Source organism: Ursus maritimus, unplaced genomic scaffold (assembly GCF_017311325.1).
Source record: "Ursus maritimus isolate PB19 unplaced genomic scaffold, ASM1731132v1 scaffold_14, whole genome shotgun sequence".
Classification (NCBI taxonomy): Eukaryota; Metazoa; Chordata; class Mammalia; order Carnivora; family Ursidae; genus Ursus; species Ursus maritimus.
In genome coordinates this window covers 41,680,201-41,695,794 of record NW_024423786.1, presented here as the reverse complement: position 1 = coordinate 41,695,794, position 15,594 = coordinate 41,680,201, and the positions used below count along the sequence as shown (strand labels likewise).

General features: G+C 61.7%; 2 protein-coding genes across 2 annotated transcripts in view; one reads left to right on the top strand and one right to left on the bottom strand.

Annotated features, from left to right (window-relative positions):
• The window catches only part of TMIE (transmembrane inner ear), a 7,516-nt gene extending 130 nt beyond the window's left edge, over positions 1 to 7,386 (top strand). Inside the window, exons 2-4 of the mRNA XM_040628159.1 lie at positions 3,376 to 3,493; positions 6,839 to 6,988; positions 7,283 to 7,386. Coding sequence (XP_040484093.1) covers positions 3,376 to 3,493; positions 6,839 to 6,988; positions 7,283 to 7,386 — 372 coding nt within the window. The remainder of the gene's footprint in view (positions 1 to 3,375; positions 3,494 to 6,838; positions 6,989 to 7,282) is intronic.
• Positions 7,387 to 9,651: 2,265 nt separating this feature from the next.
• On the bottom strand, positions 9,652 to 14,691 carry LOC103675125 (serine protease 50). Its single transcript, XM_040628244.1, has 6 exons — positions 14,526 to 14,691; positions 14,240 to 14,437; positions 12,924 to 13,086; positions 11,671 to 11,954; positions 10,408 to 10,574; positions 9,652 to 10,015 (listed from the first exon to the last, which is right to left on the bottom strand). The coding sequence occupies exons 1-6, from the start codon at positions 14,689 to 14,691 to the stop codon at positions 9,785 to 9,787; spliced, it is 1,209 nt and encodes a 402-aa protein (XP_040484178.1). The 3' UTR covers positions 9,652 to 9,784.
• Positions 14,692 to 15,594: the final 903 nt, after the last annotated feature.

Sequence of the window (15,594 nt, the reverse complement as noted above, 5' to 3'; positions counted from 1 at the left end):
GGGGGGAGGCTGTGAGCGGCTGAGCAGAGGCTTTAGGGGACGCCCTTCTGACTGGGAGCTAGCTTTTTCCCTTCCAACTGCCCCAGCAGACCTGGATTCATGGGGTGACACGGCCCTGCCCACAGCGCTGGGGTGGGAGACGCAGCCCCCAACCCCAGGGTCCCCAGTCTGATGGGAGGGCACAGCCCCAGATTTCAGGAACATGAGTCCGGTCAGGGAGACTCACCCTGATCATAAGGATTCCCGGTCTGATTGGGGATAGAGCTTTGCTCAGCCCTTATGTCTTGCCTTTGGTCTAATGGGGTTCGGGGAGGGGTGGGGGAGGCATAAGTTCTTGGCTTCGATGACCTCTAGTCTGATAGAGGATATCTAGTCCCTGATCTTAGGGTCTGCTGGAGGAAAAAGCTTCTGCTTCGAGAAATCCTTCAGGGTCCCCTGCCTGATGGGGGAGACATAGCCTTGGGAAGGAGGTGAGGGCTTTTCCAAGCTGGAGGCTGGGGGCAGGAAGATGAGGAGACCCTTTATAGAGCAGCCATGTGTTGAGTGCAGCTCCCTGTGGAGCTCTTGGCCCTGGAGGGGAGGTGCAGGCAGGGCAGGACCCAGGCCTCTGGGGTCTTACTTCGTCCCGGGTGATAACGGAGAGCCGGCAAGGTCTCTGAGCAGGGGAGAGTCGTGGATGAGTCCTGGTACGGAAGGAGGAGGATAAATTGGAAAAGGGCACATAGTTGGGAGAGCTGGGGGAGCTGCTAAAATAACCCAGCAAGAGGTAAGGAGGGTGGCTGGGGTGGTTGGCCAGGAGCTTGCCCAGGACCTGGGAGGGCTGGGAGGGGAAGAGTGGGGGCCATTGCAGCCTCCCGGTCCTCTCTGTCCCTCATTCCTGCTGAGCAATGAAGGGGAGTCAAAGTGGCAGACCAGAACCAGAATTCTGGCACACGAGGCCAGAGGGAGAAGGCCCAGGAGGCAGGGCCAGGAGAAGCAGAGTTCAGAGCCTGTGCAAGGAACAGAGAGGAGAGGGCAGAGAGACAGAAGGGCAAGAGACAGCAAGGCGCCCAGGAGAGCCCTTGAGGGCGGGTACCAGGGGACAGGATGGGAGAGGGAGGACAAGAGTCTTATCCTGAGGACCTAACAGGACACAACCCCGAACCTGAAGGTCCAAGAGACAAGAAGACAGAGCCCTGTACCCCGATATTATCCTGTCTGTGCTGCTGACCAGAGGATGTAATCAAAAGGCTGGCCTGGAGTCAGATGTCAGCTCCAGTGTCCCTGTAAGGGGAGCCAGGCTGGCTTGAGCCCCACAGAGTGTACCTGGGCCCCTATTGGCTGCCCCGAGGCCTCAGGTGCAGAAACTGAGCTGGCCTGGGTGTGGGAGAAGGCTGAGGGTGGGGGTCATGTCAGTTCTGAGCCAAGGACTCTTCCCCTCAGCCCCCAGGAGCACATCTTCTCCCTGCTCATCAAGGGAAATTGCCTTTGGAGTCCATCTGCCTGCCATCTGCCTACAGCCTAAGCAAGGGCCTGGCTGAGCCCAGGGGATCCAGGGAAGCACCAGAAGGATGGGTAGGGCTGGCGTCCACAGCACCACCCAAGACAGCCCCTACGGGCATCATTCTCCATCTGATGGAGGCCGGGGCTCCCAAGCTTTAGAGTTTAGACCTCCAGCAGTGCCCACCACACAGATGCCCGACTCTTACCTGTTACCCTCTACCCAAGATCCCTATCGGGGTGAGATCATAAGCTCAATTGCACCCGGAACAAGGCTAGAAGGAGAAGTTGTCAGAAGTGGGCTCTCAGCTGCCCGAGTTCAGAATCTGAGATCTTTTCTCTGGACCTGAGTGTCTTCCAGCCATACAGCCCAGCCGGACCAAGCACACGGAGCCTTAGGGTAGGGAACCCCGCCACTGCCCAGACCCTGGCCCTCACTCTACAGACATGTGTCTGCCCGCACATGCGTACTCCGACCACACGTGTGCCCTGTACCCACAAATATGTGCCTAGCCCCACACACATGTGCCCTGAACCCACAGATGCGCCCGATCCCACACACATGTTCCTTGACCCCACATACATGTGCCTGACCCTGCAAATGGATCCAGGCCCTGGGATGACGCTGAGGAGGGGTATCTTCTCATCATGTTACCATTCTGATTGGGTAGAGAGAGCTTCCCAGAGAGCCCTGGAACCGCCCCCACTCAAGGTACAGACAGAAATTGAGGCCTAGAGGTAAGAAGTCGCCCAGCCCAGTGTACCCTGGTTAAGCGAAAAGAGCTGGGGAATCATGTACCAATCCCAAGCACAGAGATTACCTGGGATATGCTGAAGGGCAGCCTTCTTTAGACGAGGAAGCACCTGACTTGTGGTAGGTGCCCAGTCCATGCACACGGAATCAGGGGAAAGACCGGATGGATGGTTGAGCTGTGAGTTGCCTTTCCTTCCCAGAAAGCCCGAAGAGACTCCACGTCTGTCCTTATTTGGTTAATCAGGAGACAGTGAATTCCCCAGATGCCCCAGGGTCCTCTCTCCCTCAGCATTAACCACCACCCCCCATCCCCCAGCCAAACTTGGTGACAGAGGTAGGGTCATCTCCCTCTCAGCTCCTCAGGTTAGGGACAGGTCCTGCCCAGACCCACCGGGCAGGCTCTTGTTCCCTCAGTCCCCCAGGGCAGGGCCATGTCCCCTAGACTCCCAGAGCAAGGGGCCGACCCCACTGGGATGGTGGGAGGTGGCAGGCTGTGCTCTGCTTGGGCGTTGTTCCAGCCATGCTTACAATGTTTGGCCTCTAGGTGTCGCTGCCGCATTGCAGACTAATTATCTGGTCCTGTACTGGGAGGACTCTGGCCTAGCCGCTGGTCAGAAGAGGTGACTCTGGCAGGGTAGGCAACTGTTGAGGTCACCCAGTGGGGGTCCTGGCCAGGCAGCAGAGCCACGGGCCCTGAGTCCAGCTCTACACCCCACCCCACACTGAGAATGCTTGGGAGCAAATTCCCCCAGGACGGTACCGGCCTCGCCTTGTCTCTGGCCTTGGTCCTGAGACCCCATCTGCCTGGGGGGCCCAGGACTGGAGCAGGTGGTAAGACCAGGCTGCCCAAAGGGGACTTGAATCTGATTGGGACAAGCCATCCACCTTTGCCCCTTCAGGCCTTGGTGTCCCCAAGCATCCCCAGGCACCCCGGTACCCCAAGTCTCCCTGGCTCCATGGTCCTGGGGCTCTGCTTTCTTCTCTTGCTCTAAATCTGGAAACTCCCAAGGTCCAGGGCGTTGGCTGTGACTACCCAAGACACTTGATTCTAGGAGATTCTGGAACGCTCGGGCTGCCTCTCTCGGCCCAGCCACAGCCCCTGGCCTCTGCCTGGCTTCACTTCCCTCTCTCCCGACCTGCAGCCCAGCACGGCCCCGCCCAAGCCCAAGCCGCCCCCGCTGACCAAGGAGACAGTGGTGTTCTGGGACATGCGCCTCTGGCACGTGGTGGGCATCTTCTCGCTCTTCGTGTTGTCCATCAGTGAGTAGCTGCTCCCCGCCCTCCCCCCAGGCCGCTGCAGGAGCACAGCACCCCCTGCCTCCCGTCCCCCCCCGCCCCCCCGCCTCCACCAGCACCACCCCCCAGGGGCTCAGAGCAGCAATTCCGGGCAGTGCAAGCAGGCCAGTCGCCCGCAGGAGGCCCACTGTGGTTTCTGGCACCCCCTGATCTACACAAAGTCCCTGTGGAGGGCTGACAGGCTGGTGGTGACCTGAAGTATTCTGCCCAACTGGGACACAGCCACATGGCAATTACAGTAATTACAGGGGACTCCACTGAACCAGGATGAGGACGTGTCATTTTTCCCTATCGCTGGCCTCCTGATGCTTTTCCTGCAGTTTGGCCCGCTTAAAGGGCCCACGCCCAGAGGCTCCAGCAAGGCCATCCTTGGCCGCAGCTATGCCTAGAGGCTCCCCAGACACCCGGCAAATGTGGCTCCCAGGCTTCAGACCATGCCTTGTCAACTCCTGTTCCCCTGGAATGACTCACACCCCCCTCAATTAAAAGCAGGAGACCCCTTCCTCTCCTGGGACTGGGAGTTGCTGAAGCAAACTCACAACAGAAACGGGCTTGGCATGCTCCTTTCAGCCCTTCCAGAGCAGGGGTCTGCAACTGGGGAAAGGCGGGGCAGAGAAATGCCAACGTGATGGGGGGAGGCCACTGGGTACAACGTAGAGTCTGACGAAGGTTCCTAAACACAAAAGGATCGGGGGAGACGCAGGCAAGGAAGGGAAAGAAAACCCCACTCCCCCTGCACAAGCTTGCTAGAGGAGGGTCCTCTTGGCTGTACCTCATGGGAGGACGCGTGAGGTTTTGCCAGGTGGGCAGCTGGAAAAGCATTCCAGGCAGAGAAGATGGGGTAGGCAGAGGTGGGAGGAAACGGCCCCCACGCAAGGTCTCCGATAACCCCTCTAGCATTTTCACTGCGTGCACCCCCGGTCCGGGCAGCGAGGGCGGCATTTAAGTTCTAGCTGGAGCTGTCCCAGGATGAGGTCCCCCTGGAGGGCAGCGCCCCAAAGACGGCCCACCCAGATGTAAGGACTCCAAGGGAGACAAGGACATCTGACTTGCATGTGCCTCTCTTGGCACTGGAAAGGGCCTCCTTGTGGGAAAATATCCACACCCCACCATCACTGTTTCTTCGGGGCTGGGGTGGGAGCGGGATCCGAGCAAGAGGCTGCATTTCACTCCTAGCCAAGGCAAGGACTAGTCAGGCCTCTTGGTGGAGGCCCTGCTGACAGCCGGTTGTGGCTGCAGCCCCAGCCCATGTGTCCAGAGAAGGAACCGTGGCCCCTCTCCCCCTCCCCCTGCATGTCCCCTTCCCCCCCTCCCCCCACACTCCAGCACCAAGAGGCAGTGTTCAGGGAGGCGTCTGCCTGCAGGAACAGTGTAGCGTTCGGGCCCAGGGAGCCACTTTGGGGCACTCCAGGGAGCAGGAGTGAGGGCACCAAGGGGCCTCTAAACACAGAATGGCCTCTCTGGGCTCTGCTTGGCCCGAGACGGTGGCGGTGCCTAGGGCCACACAAGACAGTTGCAGTGTCTGACCCAAACAGGCCCTTGGACCTGAAGCCCGCAGACCAGCTCCTACGCCTCACCCTGCTTCCTAGAAAAGACTAAGGGAGAGTCCCAAGGCCTCTGAGCAGCTGGTCACCACTTGCCACCTTCCGTGCAGGGCCCTAGGGAGTAGGGATGGCACAGCCCTGTCTCCTGGGGACGAAGCCTCTTTCCTGCCGCCCAGTCCACTTGGGCTTACGTGGCACCTCTGTCTGTGGCGTGTCACCCCAGAACCTTGTGCAGAGGGGCTGGGCTTGGATGGGGCGCCTCTGGAGTTCCCTCCAGCCTGGGGACTCACATTCCAAGCCCCTGTCTGGGCCCTGGAACTCCATCCGAGACACGTTCTTTTTTTCCTTCTTTGACGAGAAGTGACCAGGCCAGGCTGGGTGGGGCAGGACTGGAGCGAGGGGCGGTGTCTTCATCCCACTCCAGGTGCCCATAGCTGAGCTCCCTTCGAAGCCCAGGCCTCTGTGGAGAGCCTGAGGAAGCAGGGTGAGAGGACATGCCCGGCGGGGGGGCTGGAAGAGGTGGCCCAAGCCAGTAGGATCGGGGCCGTAGGCATACACACCCAGGGCCTGGAGAAGACCAGAACCTAGCTCTTTGGGTAAGAAAGGCTTGCTGTTTGCCCCTGGACAGCACTGAACAGTCAGACCTACTGCTGGGGTCTCATGCAGCGCCCCCAGCTCCCCCGTCCGTCTATCCGGTTCTGTCCTCAGGAGCAAAGGCTTTGAGACCATCTCACGCATTCACTCATTCATTCATTCATTCTTTTTTTCATTCTGGGAATCTGGGTGAAACAGTGAGGCCACAGAAGATTTGGCTGAAGGGGTTGCACAAGCTGACCCCATAATGTGCTCCAGCCCCCGCTATGTGGGTCTGATCCATTTTCCCTAAAATAGGCCTGGCTTGTCCTGCTTGGCCGTCCTGCCCCCAGGAGTCTGCCAGGAAGCTAAGTCTTGTCATCCGACTTATAATAGGAAGCAGCCCGGTCCCCTCCCCTGAGGCCCGGGCCAAGGTGGTCAGACTGTGGGGCCTTAGAAAAATAAACTCAGTCCAGCCCGGTCCTGGCAGCCCTGCCCTGCCCTGTCTGTCACTAGACAGGCCAGCTCCGTTCCCTGGCCCAGCTCGCGTGGGCGCAGCTGCCTTCAGCTGGAAAACCGCTCCTGGAGTTGACTGTCTGAGGTGAACACCCCAGGGCAGGGTCTGTGCCCTCTGGTGGGCCCTCGAGGCCGGGAGAAGCCCCGGCTTGTCCTCAAGGAGGTCGAGGAGCACACGGCCACAGCCTCCAGTGTCTGAGGTCCTCTCAGGGGCCTGGGGAGGAAGCACCAGGAGCCGAGAGGCCCGGGTGGGAACATGGGACAGCCTCGGGGCGGCTGCCGCTTGAGTCACCGGTGCAGGCCTCTGCCCTGCCCTCCAGGGGCCTCGGTCTAGTCAGAAGGTGAGACCAGCAGCAGGACTTAGGGGCCAGTGCAGAATGAAAGTATGAGACCCCAGAAATCGTTAGGAGCAGTGACAGCAGCACATGCAGCCCAGCGCCAGGCCCTTCCGAGAGCGGCCCCTGGGGCCTGCCTGAAAAGAGAGTCAGCCCCGCTCGGAAAAGAGATCGTGTCAAGGATCCAGAGCCCACAGGGGTCCCGTCTAAACGCAGAGCCTTCTGCCAGAGGCTCCTGGGTGAGATGCACGTAAGCAGGTGAGGGCAGGTCTGAAATGTGGGGACCGTTCGTGGGTGTCTGAGCGCCAGCCTCGGCCAAGCCTGCTCTGTGCCCCCCACAGTCATCACGCTCTGCTGCGTCTTCAACTGCCGCGTGCCCCGGACCCGGAAGGAGATCGAAGCCCGTTACCTGCAGCGGAAGGCAGCCAAGATGTACACGGACAAACTGGAGACAGTGCCCCCCCTCAACGAGCTCACAGAGATCCCCGGAGGTGAGCAGGCCGGGGCCCCCCACCCCCCTCCGCCACCTGTCCCAGCTGACCCAGCCACCTCCTCCGTCCTGCCACCCAGAGTGGCCCCGCTCCTCCCCTCTGCCCGAGTTAGGTTCTGGTGCCTAGAGCCCAGAGCCCGAAACGGGCCCGAGTGAGGCAGGTAACACAAGGAGCTCTTATGCAGGTGGGAGAGGTTTGGAAGGAAGCAGCGAAGGGCTGGGTGTGGGAGGCTCTGGTGTGGGCCCTAGGACCCCCTGCCTCACTCCTGCCACCCACCTCTCCTCTACCCCACAGAGGATAAGAAGAAAAAGAAGAAGAAGGACAGTGTGGACACAGTGGCCATCAAGGTAGAGGAGGATGAGAAGAATGAGGCCAAGAAGAAGAAAGGGGAGAAATAAGGAGGGCTTCCTGGAGGTGGCAGCTGGGGCTGGCTAGCCCTGGGGTTCAAGTCCTGGCCAGGGTCCAGGCATCTGGGATTCCAAGCTCATCCATGGACCATAGAGTTTGCAGAACACCCTCTTCTTGGCTCTGAGGGGGCTGCTGAGGCCCCATCCTGACAGCCCACTGGGGGACAGGGACCAGACTGCACCTGGTTGTCCTGCCTCCCAGCCTGGACTCCGTTCCTTTCACCTCACCCCCATGGCCGTTCAGCAAAGGCAGTCTTGTGCCACTGTCCCCCTGCAGATCCGGAGTGGAGTGGCCTCACACCCACCGAGACATGCCTCTGTCCCTTCTGCCAGGAACAGCAGTGGCTCTACGGGGGTGACGGGACGTGGCTTGCCTCTTGGAAGGAGATGGCCGAACTGGACGGGCTGGCGTGTGAGGCCACACCCAGGCTGGCCACGAGGAAGACGAGGGTCACTAGGGGAAGCTCTGGCAGCATGAGGCTCTCAGACTTCTCTAGATAGCAGCCCTGGTGGCCAGGGAACTCCTCCAGGCCCAGCAGGTGTCAGGGCCGGGGAGATGAATAGAGCCGAAGGCAGGGGAACTCCAGCCCAGCAGACACCATGTGCCAGGCAGCCGCACTGGAGCTGAGGCCGAGGGCAGGCCGAGCTCGAGGCCTGGGGGTTCGGGGCTGGGGGCTGCAGCGGTGGGTCGGGGGTGCAGAAGGCTGAGGCCAGCGGGGCAAAGGGAGAAGGGAAGGAAGCTGGTAGCAGGGCCCCATCTTGGGGACCCAGAGAGTCCTGGAGAAGCCAAGGGGAGTGTTAGGCTGAGCCGGTGGTCCTTTCTAGGTGGTGGGGGATGTCAGGGCCCTAGGGGGTCACCGCAGAGGGCCTTCCGCCCCCTGAGCAGAACGACACACAGCTTCCTCTACCACGTCGACTGTAGCGCCTCAAAGAATTACTTCTGACCAGAGGGTGAAGGCCCAACACCCCCCTGAGACGAAATCTTTGGGGAGGGGACCTGCAGAGGGGTTTCCAGATGGTGGCAGACCTCCTCGGGGGTGCGCACATCTGGGCCTGGAAACTAAGCAGACACGGGAGGTTCCTGGGGAGGGGGGGCTTGGCAGCCCACGGAGATTTGTAAATAAAGCTGAGTGCCTTCTCGGACCCTGAGGAGGTCCTGTCCCTGGAGCATAGATGTGGAGGGTGATGCCGCTGTGACAGGTGGCACCCGCCAAGCAGAAGCGTCCTCCGACTTTTCTCCCAGCCTGAACTGGGAGGAGCCAGAGGGAGAGGCGGTGGCCGAGAGGCAGAGGGGCAGCGGCAGCCTCGCTGGGCATCGAGACCTGGGAGGAAGCCCCCCCTCTCCACCCCGCTCGCCTCCACTCTGTGGCCTGCAGTAGGCCTACCATGGCCTGGGCCCGGCGCTGGGGACACGAGAGGGGTCGAGTCTGGATCCTGACCCAGAACAGGATCACCGTGATACAAGGAGGGGGATCCAGGCGACATGGGTCATGGAGCTGCGGGCGGGCAGAGAAACGCCGGAGGCCCTGCTAGGGACTCTGAGTGCTCACCCTGCCAGGTAGGAACCTAGACTCTGGCCTCACGGTCCAGCCTGTGGGCTTCTCACGCAGAAGGTTGAGGTTGTGGCAAAGGTCACACTATGCATACAGGCCAGAGTGTTTCTGTGTGGCCCAGAGGGGCAGGGGCCCTCTGAAGTCCAACAGAGAAGCAGCTGGTAAAGCCTGGGGGAAGTCCAGGCCTGGGCTGCATCGGCCCTGCTCCCTGGCCTCTGACCTGGGGCCTCTACTAGTCTTTTCTGGACAGGCCTGGCTGCTGATGGACGACGTGTGATCCCAGTGGGCACCTGCCTGAGGTTCTGGGCAGGTGCAGGGCTGGAAGGTCAAAGTTCACTACAGTGCTGCAGGGCAATGAAGGGTGTGTTCCAGCCGCTGGCCGGGAGACAGGCCAGAGTCAAGGAGAGCCTGACTCCCACGAAAGCATCACAGAAAACATGCTCCTCTCCCCAGCCCAGACAGAACTGCCCTTCGCCCCAGCCTCACACTGTGTCCCAGCAGCCCAGCTTCAGCCTGGATGGTACATTCTAGACTCCAGCATCATCCCTATACACTCCCTCCACTTTCTGCGGGAGTCACCCCAAACCTAGAGATGGAGGCAGGCCGGGCACCTCTGTACCTTTCAGTAGAGACAGTCTGGAGTTCCCCCTCCCACCCCCATCTGGCTCGCTCACCTCCCACTCAGGCCCAGGAAGGAGGCAGCTTGGGCAAGAGAAGCGTTTAATTGAGCACCTCATCTCTGCCCTGCCCTGCCCTGCGGGGCTGGAAGAGCAACCCCCGCAGCATTCTGGGCACAGAGGGTGAGGATGGCAACCCCAGGGGGCAGCACGAGGGTGTCAGAGGGCAGCAAGGAGGCCGAGGGGCAGTGGTAGCAGCAGGAGCAGGGCCCTGGATGGTGCTGGCAGGGCCTGCCCATTGACACGTTCCCAGATCCAGCGCTGGTAGGCGGCGACCTGCAGGTAGATGGGCGGGGCCTCGCTCTTCCCGCAGCCTGGGCCCCAGCTCACCAGTCCCACCAGGTACCACGTGGTGTCCACAGAACAGGCCAAGGGCTCTCCACTTATCTCCTGTGGGGAGGGGTGTGGAACAAAATGGGTCAGGGGGGCCGGGTGTGGCCGGAGGGGGACATGCCCCAGCTCGAGGACAAAGCAGGGAGCCCTCGCACCACCTCTCTCTCACCAACCCAGGGGGTCACCTAGCTGAGAGGGGCCCTTGAGGTCCAGACCCAGGAGACCTCCCTCAGAGGGGCTCATCTCCCCTCTCTCATGCCAGGCTCCCAGCCCCCTTCCTCCCACCGCCCCCTCTTCTCTCTCATCTCCCATCTTCCTCTCCCATCTCCCCCTCCATCCTCCCCTCCCCTCCCCTCTCCATTGAGCCGGGCTGCCCTGCGCCCCCCCCCCCATTCCTGCACCATTCCAGGTGCCCCTGGAGGTGAGGGGGCAAGGAGGGAGGTGCTTACGTAGCAGAAAGCCTCCCTGTCCAGGTCCTCCGCACAGATCATCCGGGAGTCCACGACCCGAACCAGAGAGGGGATTTTGGAGACCTTGTGGTATAACTTGTCACACTCCTTGCTGTTCAGGATGACGACTCCCTTCTCGTGAATCGTCCGGAACTGGGGCCACACGCCTGCGGGGACAGGTCCCCCACCATTCAGGCGTGGCGCTCTCCCTGCCGCCAGCCCGGTGGCTGTCCTCTCTGTTCCTGGCCTGCTCCTCCGGCCTCTGAAGAGCCCCTCCTCGAGATTTTGGAGCAGGCTGCCCTCAGCCCAGCCTCGCCGGGCCTGGCCGCACCCGTAACAGAGTCGGACCCGCGGGCTCTGTTCCTACCTCGGCAGCTTGGCTTCTGCCCTTCCCTCTCGGAGGCCTGCCCAGCCCCGCTCAGGTCCAAATCCCTCCTTCGTCAAGGCTTCCCCAAGGCCTCCTCCACCCTAGCTAGCCCAGACCCCCCTCTGTGGGCCCCAGGCGCTGCGTCCTCCCCTCCTCTCCTCCCTCTCTCCTGTGTGACTCTGTCTCTAGCCGGAGCCCCTGGAGGACAGACTTCCAACCATCCCCAGCCATTCCCCAGACAGGCCATGGCAGGAAAGACCAACAGCTACCCCCACCCCCAGGCTGGAGCCGCTGCGGGCTGCTTTTAGGCAAGATGGCTCTGTGAAGCCAAAAGGAAGAGCACCTGTCTTGTGAAAAAGAGGGACTCCCTGTATGGACTGGGCCTTCCTAAAGCTCGTGAGGAAATGCCCCCTGGATGGGCCTGCAATGACACTCCTGCTTTTGGGCCTTGCTCCATCCCTGGGGCTGATAAAGGGCTTGAGGTCCACTGGGGGCAGGGGGCTCCCAAACTCGGGGTGCAGACTGCCCGGAGCCTACCATGTGGGCTCTTTGGGGAAACTTCTTACAGTCACAGAACCCTGCTCCTCCCACTGCAAGATGTTCTGCTTGAAATCCTGGACGTCCTGGATTGCGTGCACACAGCAAGCTATTACGCTGTGCCCCTCTGCCTTCCAGAAAGTTCTGTGTACAGGCCCTGGCGTGGGGCTGAGGGCTCATGGCAATCTGGGACCCCTAAGGCTTAGACGGCCATGACACACTCACTGCCACGACCCCCAAGGGGAAGGAGACCAGGGCCGGACAGGAAGATGTCTCAGAAACAGCTGTCCGTGGGAGACCCTGGCCTGGACCCGGGGCCTCCCCCCCTCCCCCCCCGATCTGGGGAGGCTCTGACTCACCGTCAAACCTGGGGAGTCCCCAGCCTGTTACGGTGCAGAGGGCGCCGTCCTTCACCTCGAAGTCCAAGCCCGGCAGGCAGATGGGCCAGACGTACTTGTTGTACTTAAGCGGCCACATGAGCTTGAGGAGGGCAATGTCGTGGGCCCGGCCCACCCAGGACCAGTACCGATGGGACCGGTACCGCTTGTTCAGGATGACCTGGGGTACCGGCACGTCGGAGGTAGTCGGAGACATCTGGTCAATCCTTGGGCTCCCCAGCCGCACTGAATAGGTAAAATTATCCCTGGGGGAAGCACGAGGGGAGTCCGTCATCACTCCAGGCACCCCACCCCAGCCTCCACCCCACTGTTGCACTCCGAGTCAATCCAGGCAGGCCACCAACCTACTTCAAGCGTTCCCCCCCCCCAGCCCCTCTCTCCCAACAGATGTGAACAGGGCCCTGCAACTGCACTGTGTGGTCCCGCCTTTCCAACAACCCTTTACTTTATGGAGAGGAAAACCAAGGCTCAGAGAAGTCCAGCAAACAGCTCAAGGCCGAACAGCTAGGAAGTGGCAGAGCTGGGACATGGACCCAGTCCTCTCTGGTTCCAAACTCTGGACTCTGCCTGGCACCCCATGCCAGGCCCTGGAAGTGACAGAGGCCGGGCGCAGGCCATCAGCCACGGCCTCGTCCTCCAGCCTCCTTTCCCAGCATGGCCCTCAAGTCTCCTGGTCGGCCCTTACGCTGGGAGCACGCTTTTCCACAGCAGCGCGAATGCTGCCCGCAGGCCGCTGCCCTGGCCCCGGCACGTGGGCGTGCCCTCTCTCTTGTCCCCACACTGCCCAGACTCCCCTGTGAGCACCTGTCTTCTCATCTATCTTCCCCAGCAACCCAAGAGGAGTGATGTGTTCCCTCTCTGCCCCTAGGACCCAGCCCAGGGCCTGACTTCAAAGGAGTGTGAAAGGCTGCAGGTCAAAGGAAGGAAAGAAGGAGTAAGTGAAGCAAAGGGTGTGGAATGAAAGAATTAGGATCGTCTTTCTGTGGCTGGGAAGAAGGAGGCCCGACCAGTGGCACCGCCTATTGGCAGCACAACTGCTGAAGACTGGGGAGCCAGGTGAGGGAGCAGGACTCGGCCTCCACCTGCTGAGAGCGTAAGGGAAGCTGGGGCTGGGACCACAGCGCTCTGCAGAGGGCGAGGCTGCTGCTGGAAGGACCAGCTGGCAGGATGAGCTCCCAACAACTTTCCACCCGCCCGCCCAGGCCCCGACTCACTGGATCACGCAGTGGGCAGCCGTCAGCACCCACCGGGAGGCAATGAGGGTACCTGCGCAGACATGGGTGCCATTGGCCTGCACGCTGACCATCCACGGCCACCGCCGAGCCATGGCCTCTGGGTCCCTGAGGGTGGGGTCCTGCTCGTGGGAAGAGCCGCAGGCTGAGGAGGAAGGTGAGAGCTTGATGTGGGATGGGACCTTGCAGCCCCATCGCAAGGCGCCTTCCCTCGCCCTCCCCTCAGCCCCGTCTCCTACCCCTCCAGCTGTGGCCCACATCCCTGCAGCGATTCTCTCTGCCCACAGGGATTTCTCTTTTTCCACATGAAGACTGAGGTCTGCAGCCTCCAAAGGGCCTCAGCTCTCCCCAGGTATCCCTCCACCTGCTCCCACAGCCCAGGGCCCTAGAGCATTCCCAGCCACCAGCCCTGGGCTGATGCACCGGCCCTGGGCTCTGACCAGATCCTTCAGAAGCTCATTCATGTTTCCATCTGCCACCCCCCCACACCCCGACTTCGGCCAAGGCAGACCACTCTCCCTCCTCTGGGAATCTTCCTGTGATGCAGTGAGACAACCCAAGAGAAAAATGGGCCGTGGGCAGGAACACACACACCCCAAGGGTGACACCCCAGCAGTGAGCCCACACCAAAGCTGCCGAGCGCCCCAGTCCTCGGGGAAGGGCAGACTTGCAGCAGCACAGGGAGGCTCTGCTCCACGCACCTGCCAGGCAAAATTCAGTGGCCCTGACCCCAAGTATGGGTGAGGGTTCCCAGCTGGAGGAAGTGTCTGCGGGTACAGCCACTTTGGAAAAGTTCTCAGACTGAAGATGCACGTATCCAGCCTCACAGCAGCCCACCCCCAGTGGCTTCCCAGGGTGGGTTAGCAGAGTGTGAGATCAGTGCGCATGCGCCAGCGCCAGGGTGTGTCAAGCCCCACACAAGAGAGGGGGTGTCTGCGCGCACTAGGTCGTGTGTGAGAGGCTTTCTGTGGCAGCTAAATTGTGGGCACTGAGTTCCAGGATAAGAAGTAATTCTGTGGGTCTTCGTTCGACATGCTAGAAAGCCACTGCTGGGCAGAAGGTGGGGGCCCCCCCGAGACACCCACGGGAAGGCCCCCTGAAAGCTGTGCTGGAGATCCCCTAAGTCCTGGGCTGGGAGCCTGGGTCAGTTCAGAGAGGCGGGAACATGCAGCCCACCCCAGACCTCTTCTCACGCCTCCCTGCCCCCTTCCTCCTCCGTTCCCCCCTCGGTCCCCAGGGGTCAGAGGTCCTTCAGACTGCTCCCCACCCTCCTCCCCCAGGGAGTCCATGGTACTCACTGAGAAAGCCGGCGTCACCGCCGTTAGCAGCAGACACCGTCTGGGTCTGGAGGGTCACGGGCTGCGACGGGTCGGTGGGGGACTGGAGGGGGAGGCGAGGCCCGTCTGAGGGACAGGTGGCACTGGGCGCACACGGGACCCCAGGGTCGACGGAAGCAGGCTGAGACGGTGCCCCTGGCGCTTGGCCCGCCAGACAGCCTGCGGAAGGACGCAGAGGGCTTCAGACGAGGCCCGGCGAGAGCGTAGGGTGGGGGGTGGGGGGTGCGGGGTGGGGGGCGGGACTCACCCGTGGGCCTCGGAGGCAGCAGCAGCAGCAGCAGCAGCAGCGGAAAGGCAGACGCCCCGGGGCCCTGGGGGCCCTGCCTGCGGGCCGGCGTCCTGCACCCCCTGGGCTCCATTCGGGAGTAGCAGCCAAGGCGCCGCGGTGCTCCTCTCGCGACGGCGCCCCCCATCGGCAGCCCGCGCCGGCGTCCGCCGCGTGGGGAATGCGGGCGCCCCTGCCCCGGCCGCGCGGGCGCCCCCCAGTGGCCGCCCACGGGGCGCTCCCCGTGCCCCCCCACCCCGCCCAGGCGCCCCCACGGACTTGGCCTCCCTTCTGCCCGCACCACCACGCCTCTGCCTCTGTGGCCCGTCGGTCTCGCTCCCCGCGCCTGGCCAGGCACTTCCCGCAGTCCCTCAGGCTAGCGCGGCAGTTCCTGCACCTCCTCGCTCCTACTGCCCCCTGCCCTGGGCCGGGTTCCTGCTTTCATCCTGCCCCAGGTGAGATGGGACCCAACCCCTGGGGCTGGCCTCCGGGATTTCCAAGCCGCCCACCTTCCCCGCCCCCCAGCCTGATAACTACACTGGGGCTTTGCCCCAGAGCACTGAAATTGAGTGGCTGGAAAGGTTTTCAAGATGTTTGAAGATTGCATAATTTTAAGCAGCACCCTACCCCACCCCCACCCCCACCTCCTTTCAGCAGATGCTCTTCTCTGACAGAGCCATCTGCTTGGGAAAGACTGTGTAGGTGAGGTTCCTGGCCACAGAGGAAGAGTGATGGTAGCCAGCAGACCCTTCTGGGAGCAGAAGGCCACTTTAAGGTACGTTGGAATTGGGGGAACATTTTGATGGCTCAATGACAGACAGACAACACATTTAATAAGCAGTGTGGGGAAATCCTATGAGCAGCTTTGGTTGAAAGCTCTTGGGAAATTCTAGGTGAATGTGAAATCAAGTCAGGACACTCTACCTTTTGCCAGGACCTGCTGTCTTGGGAGACACTCAGGCTGGCCATTCAGCGCTCCAGTCTCTGCGAAGACAGCAAATCATACCCAGTATGCTTGCGGCCCCGGAAGGACAAGGGCTCTGAACCTGAG

Coding starts and splice junctions, on each gene's coding strand:
- LOC103675125 (XM_040628244.1), bottom strand. CDS start 14,691: ATGGGGGGCGCCGTCGCGAGAGGAGCACCGCGGCGCCTTGGCTGCTAC. Junction 14,438..14,525: donor GCTGCCTCCGAGGCCCACGG/GTGAGTCCCGCC, acceptor GTCCTTCCGCAG/GCTGTCTGGCGGGCCAAGCG. Junction 10,016..10,407: donor ACAGGGAGGCTTTCTGCTAC/GTAAGCACCTCC, acceptor CCCTCCCCACAG/GAGATAAGTGGAGAGCCCTT.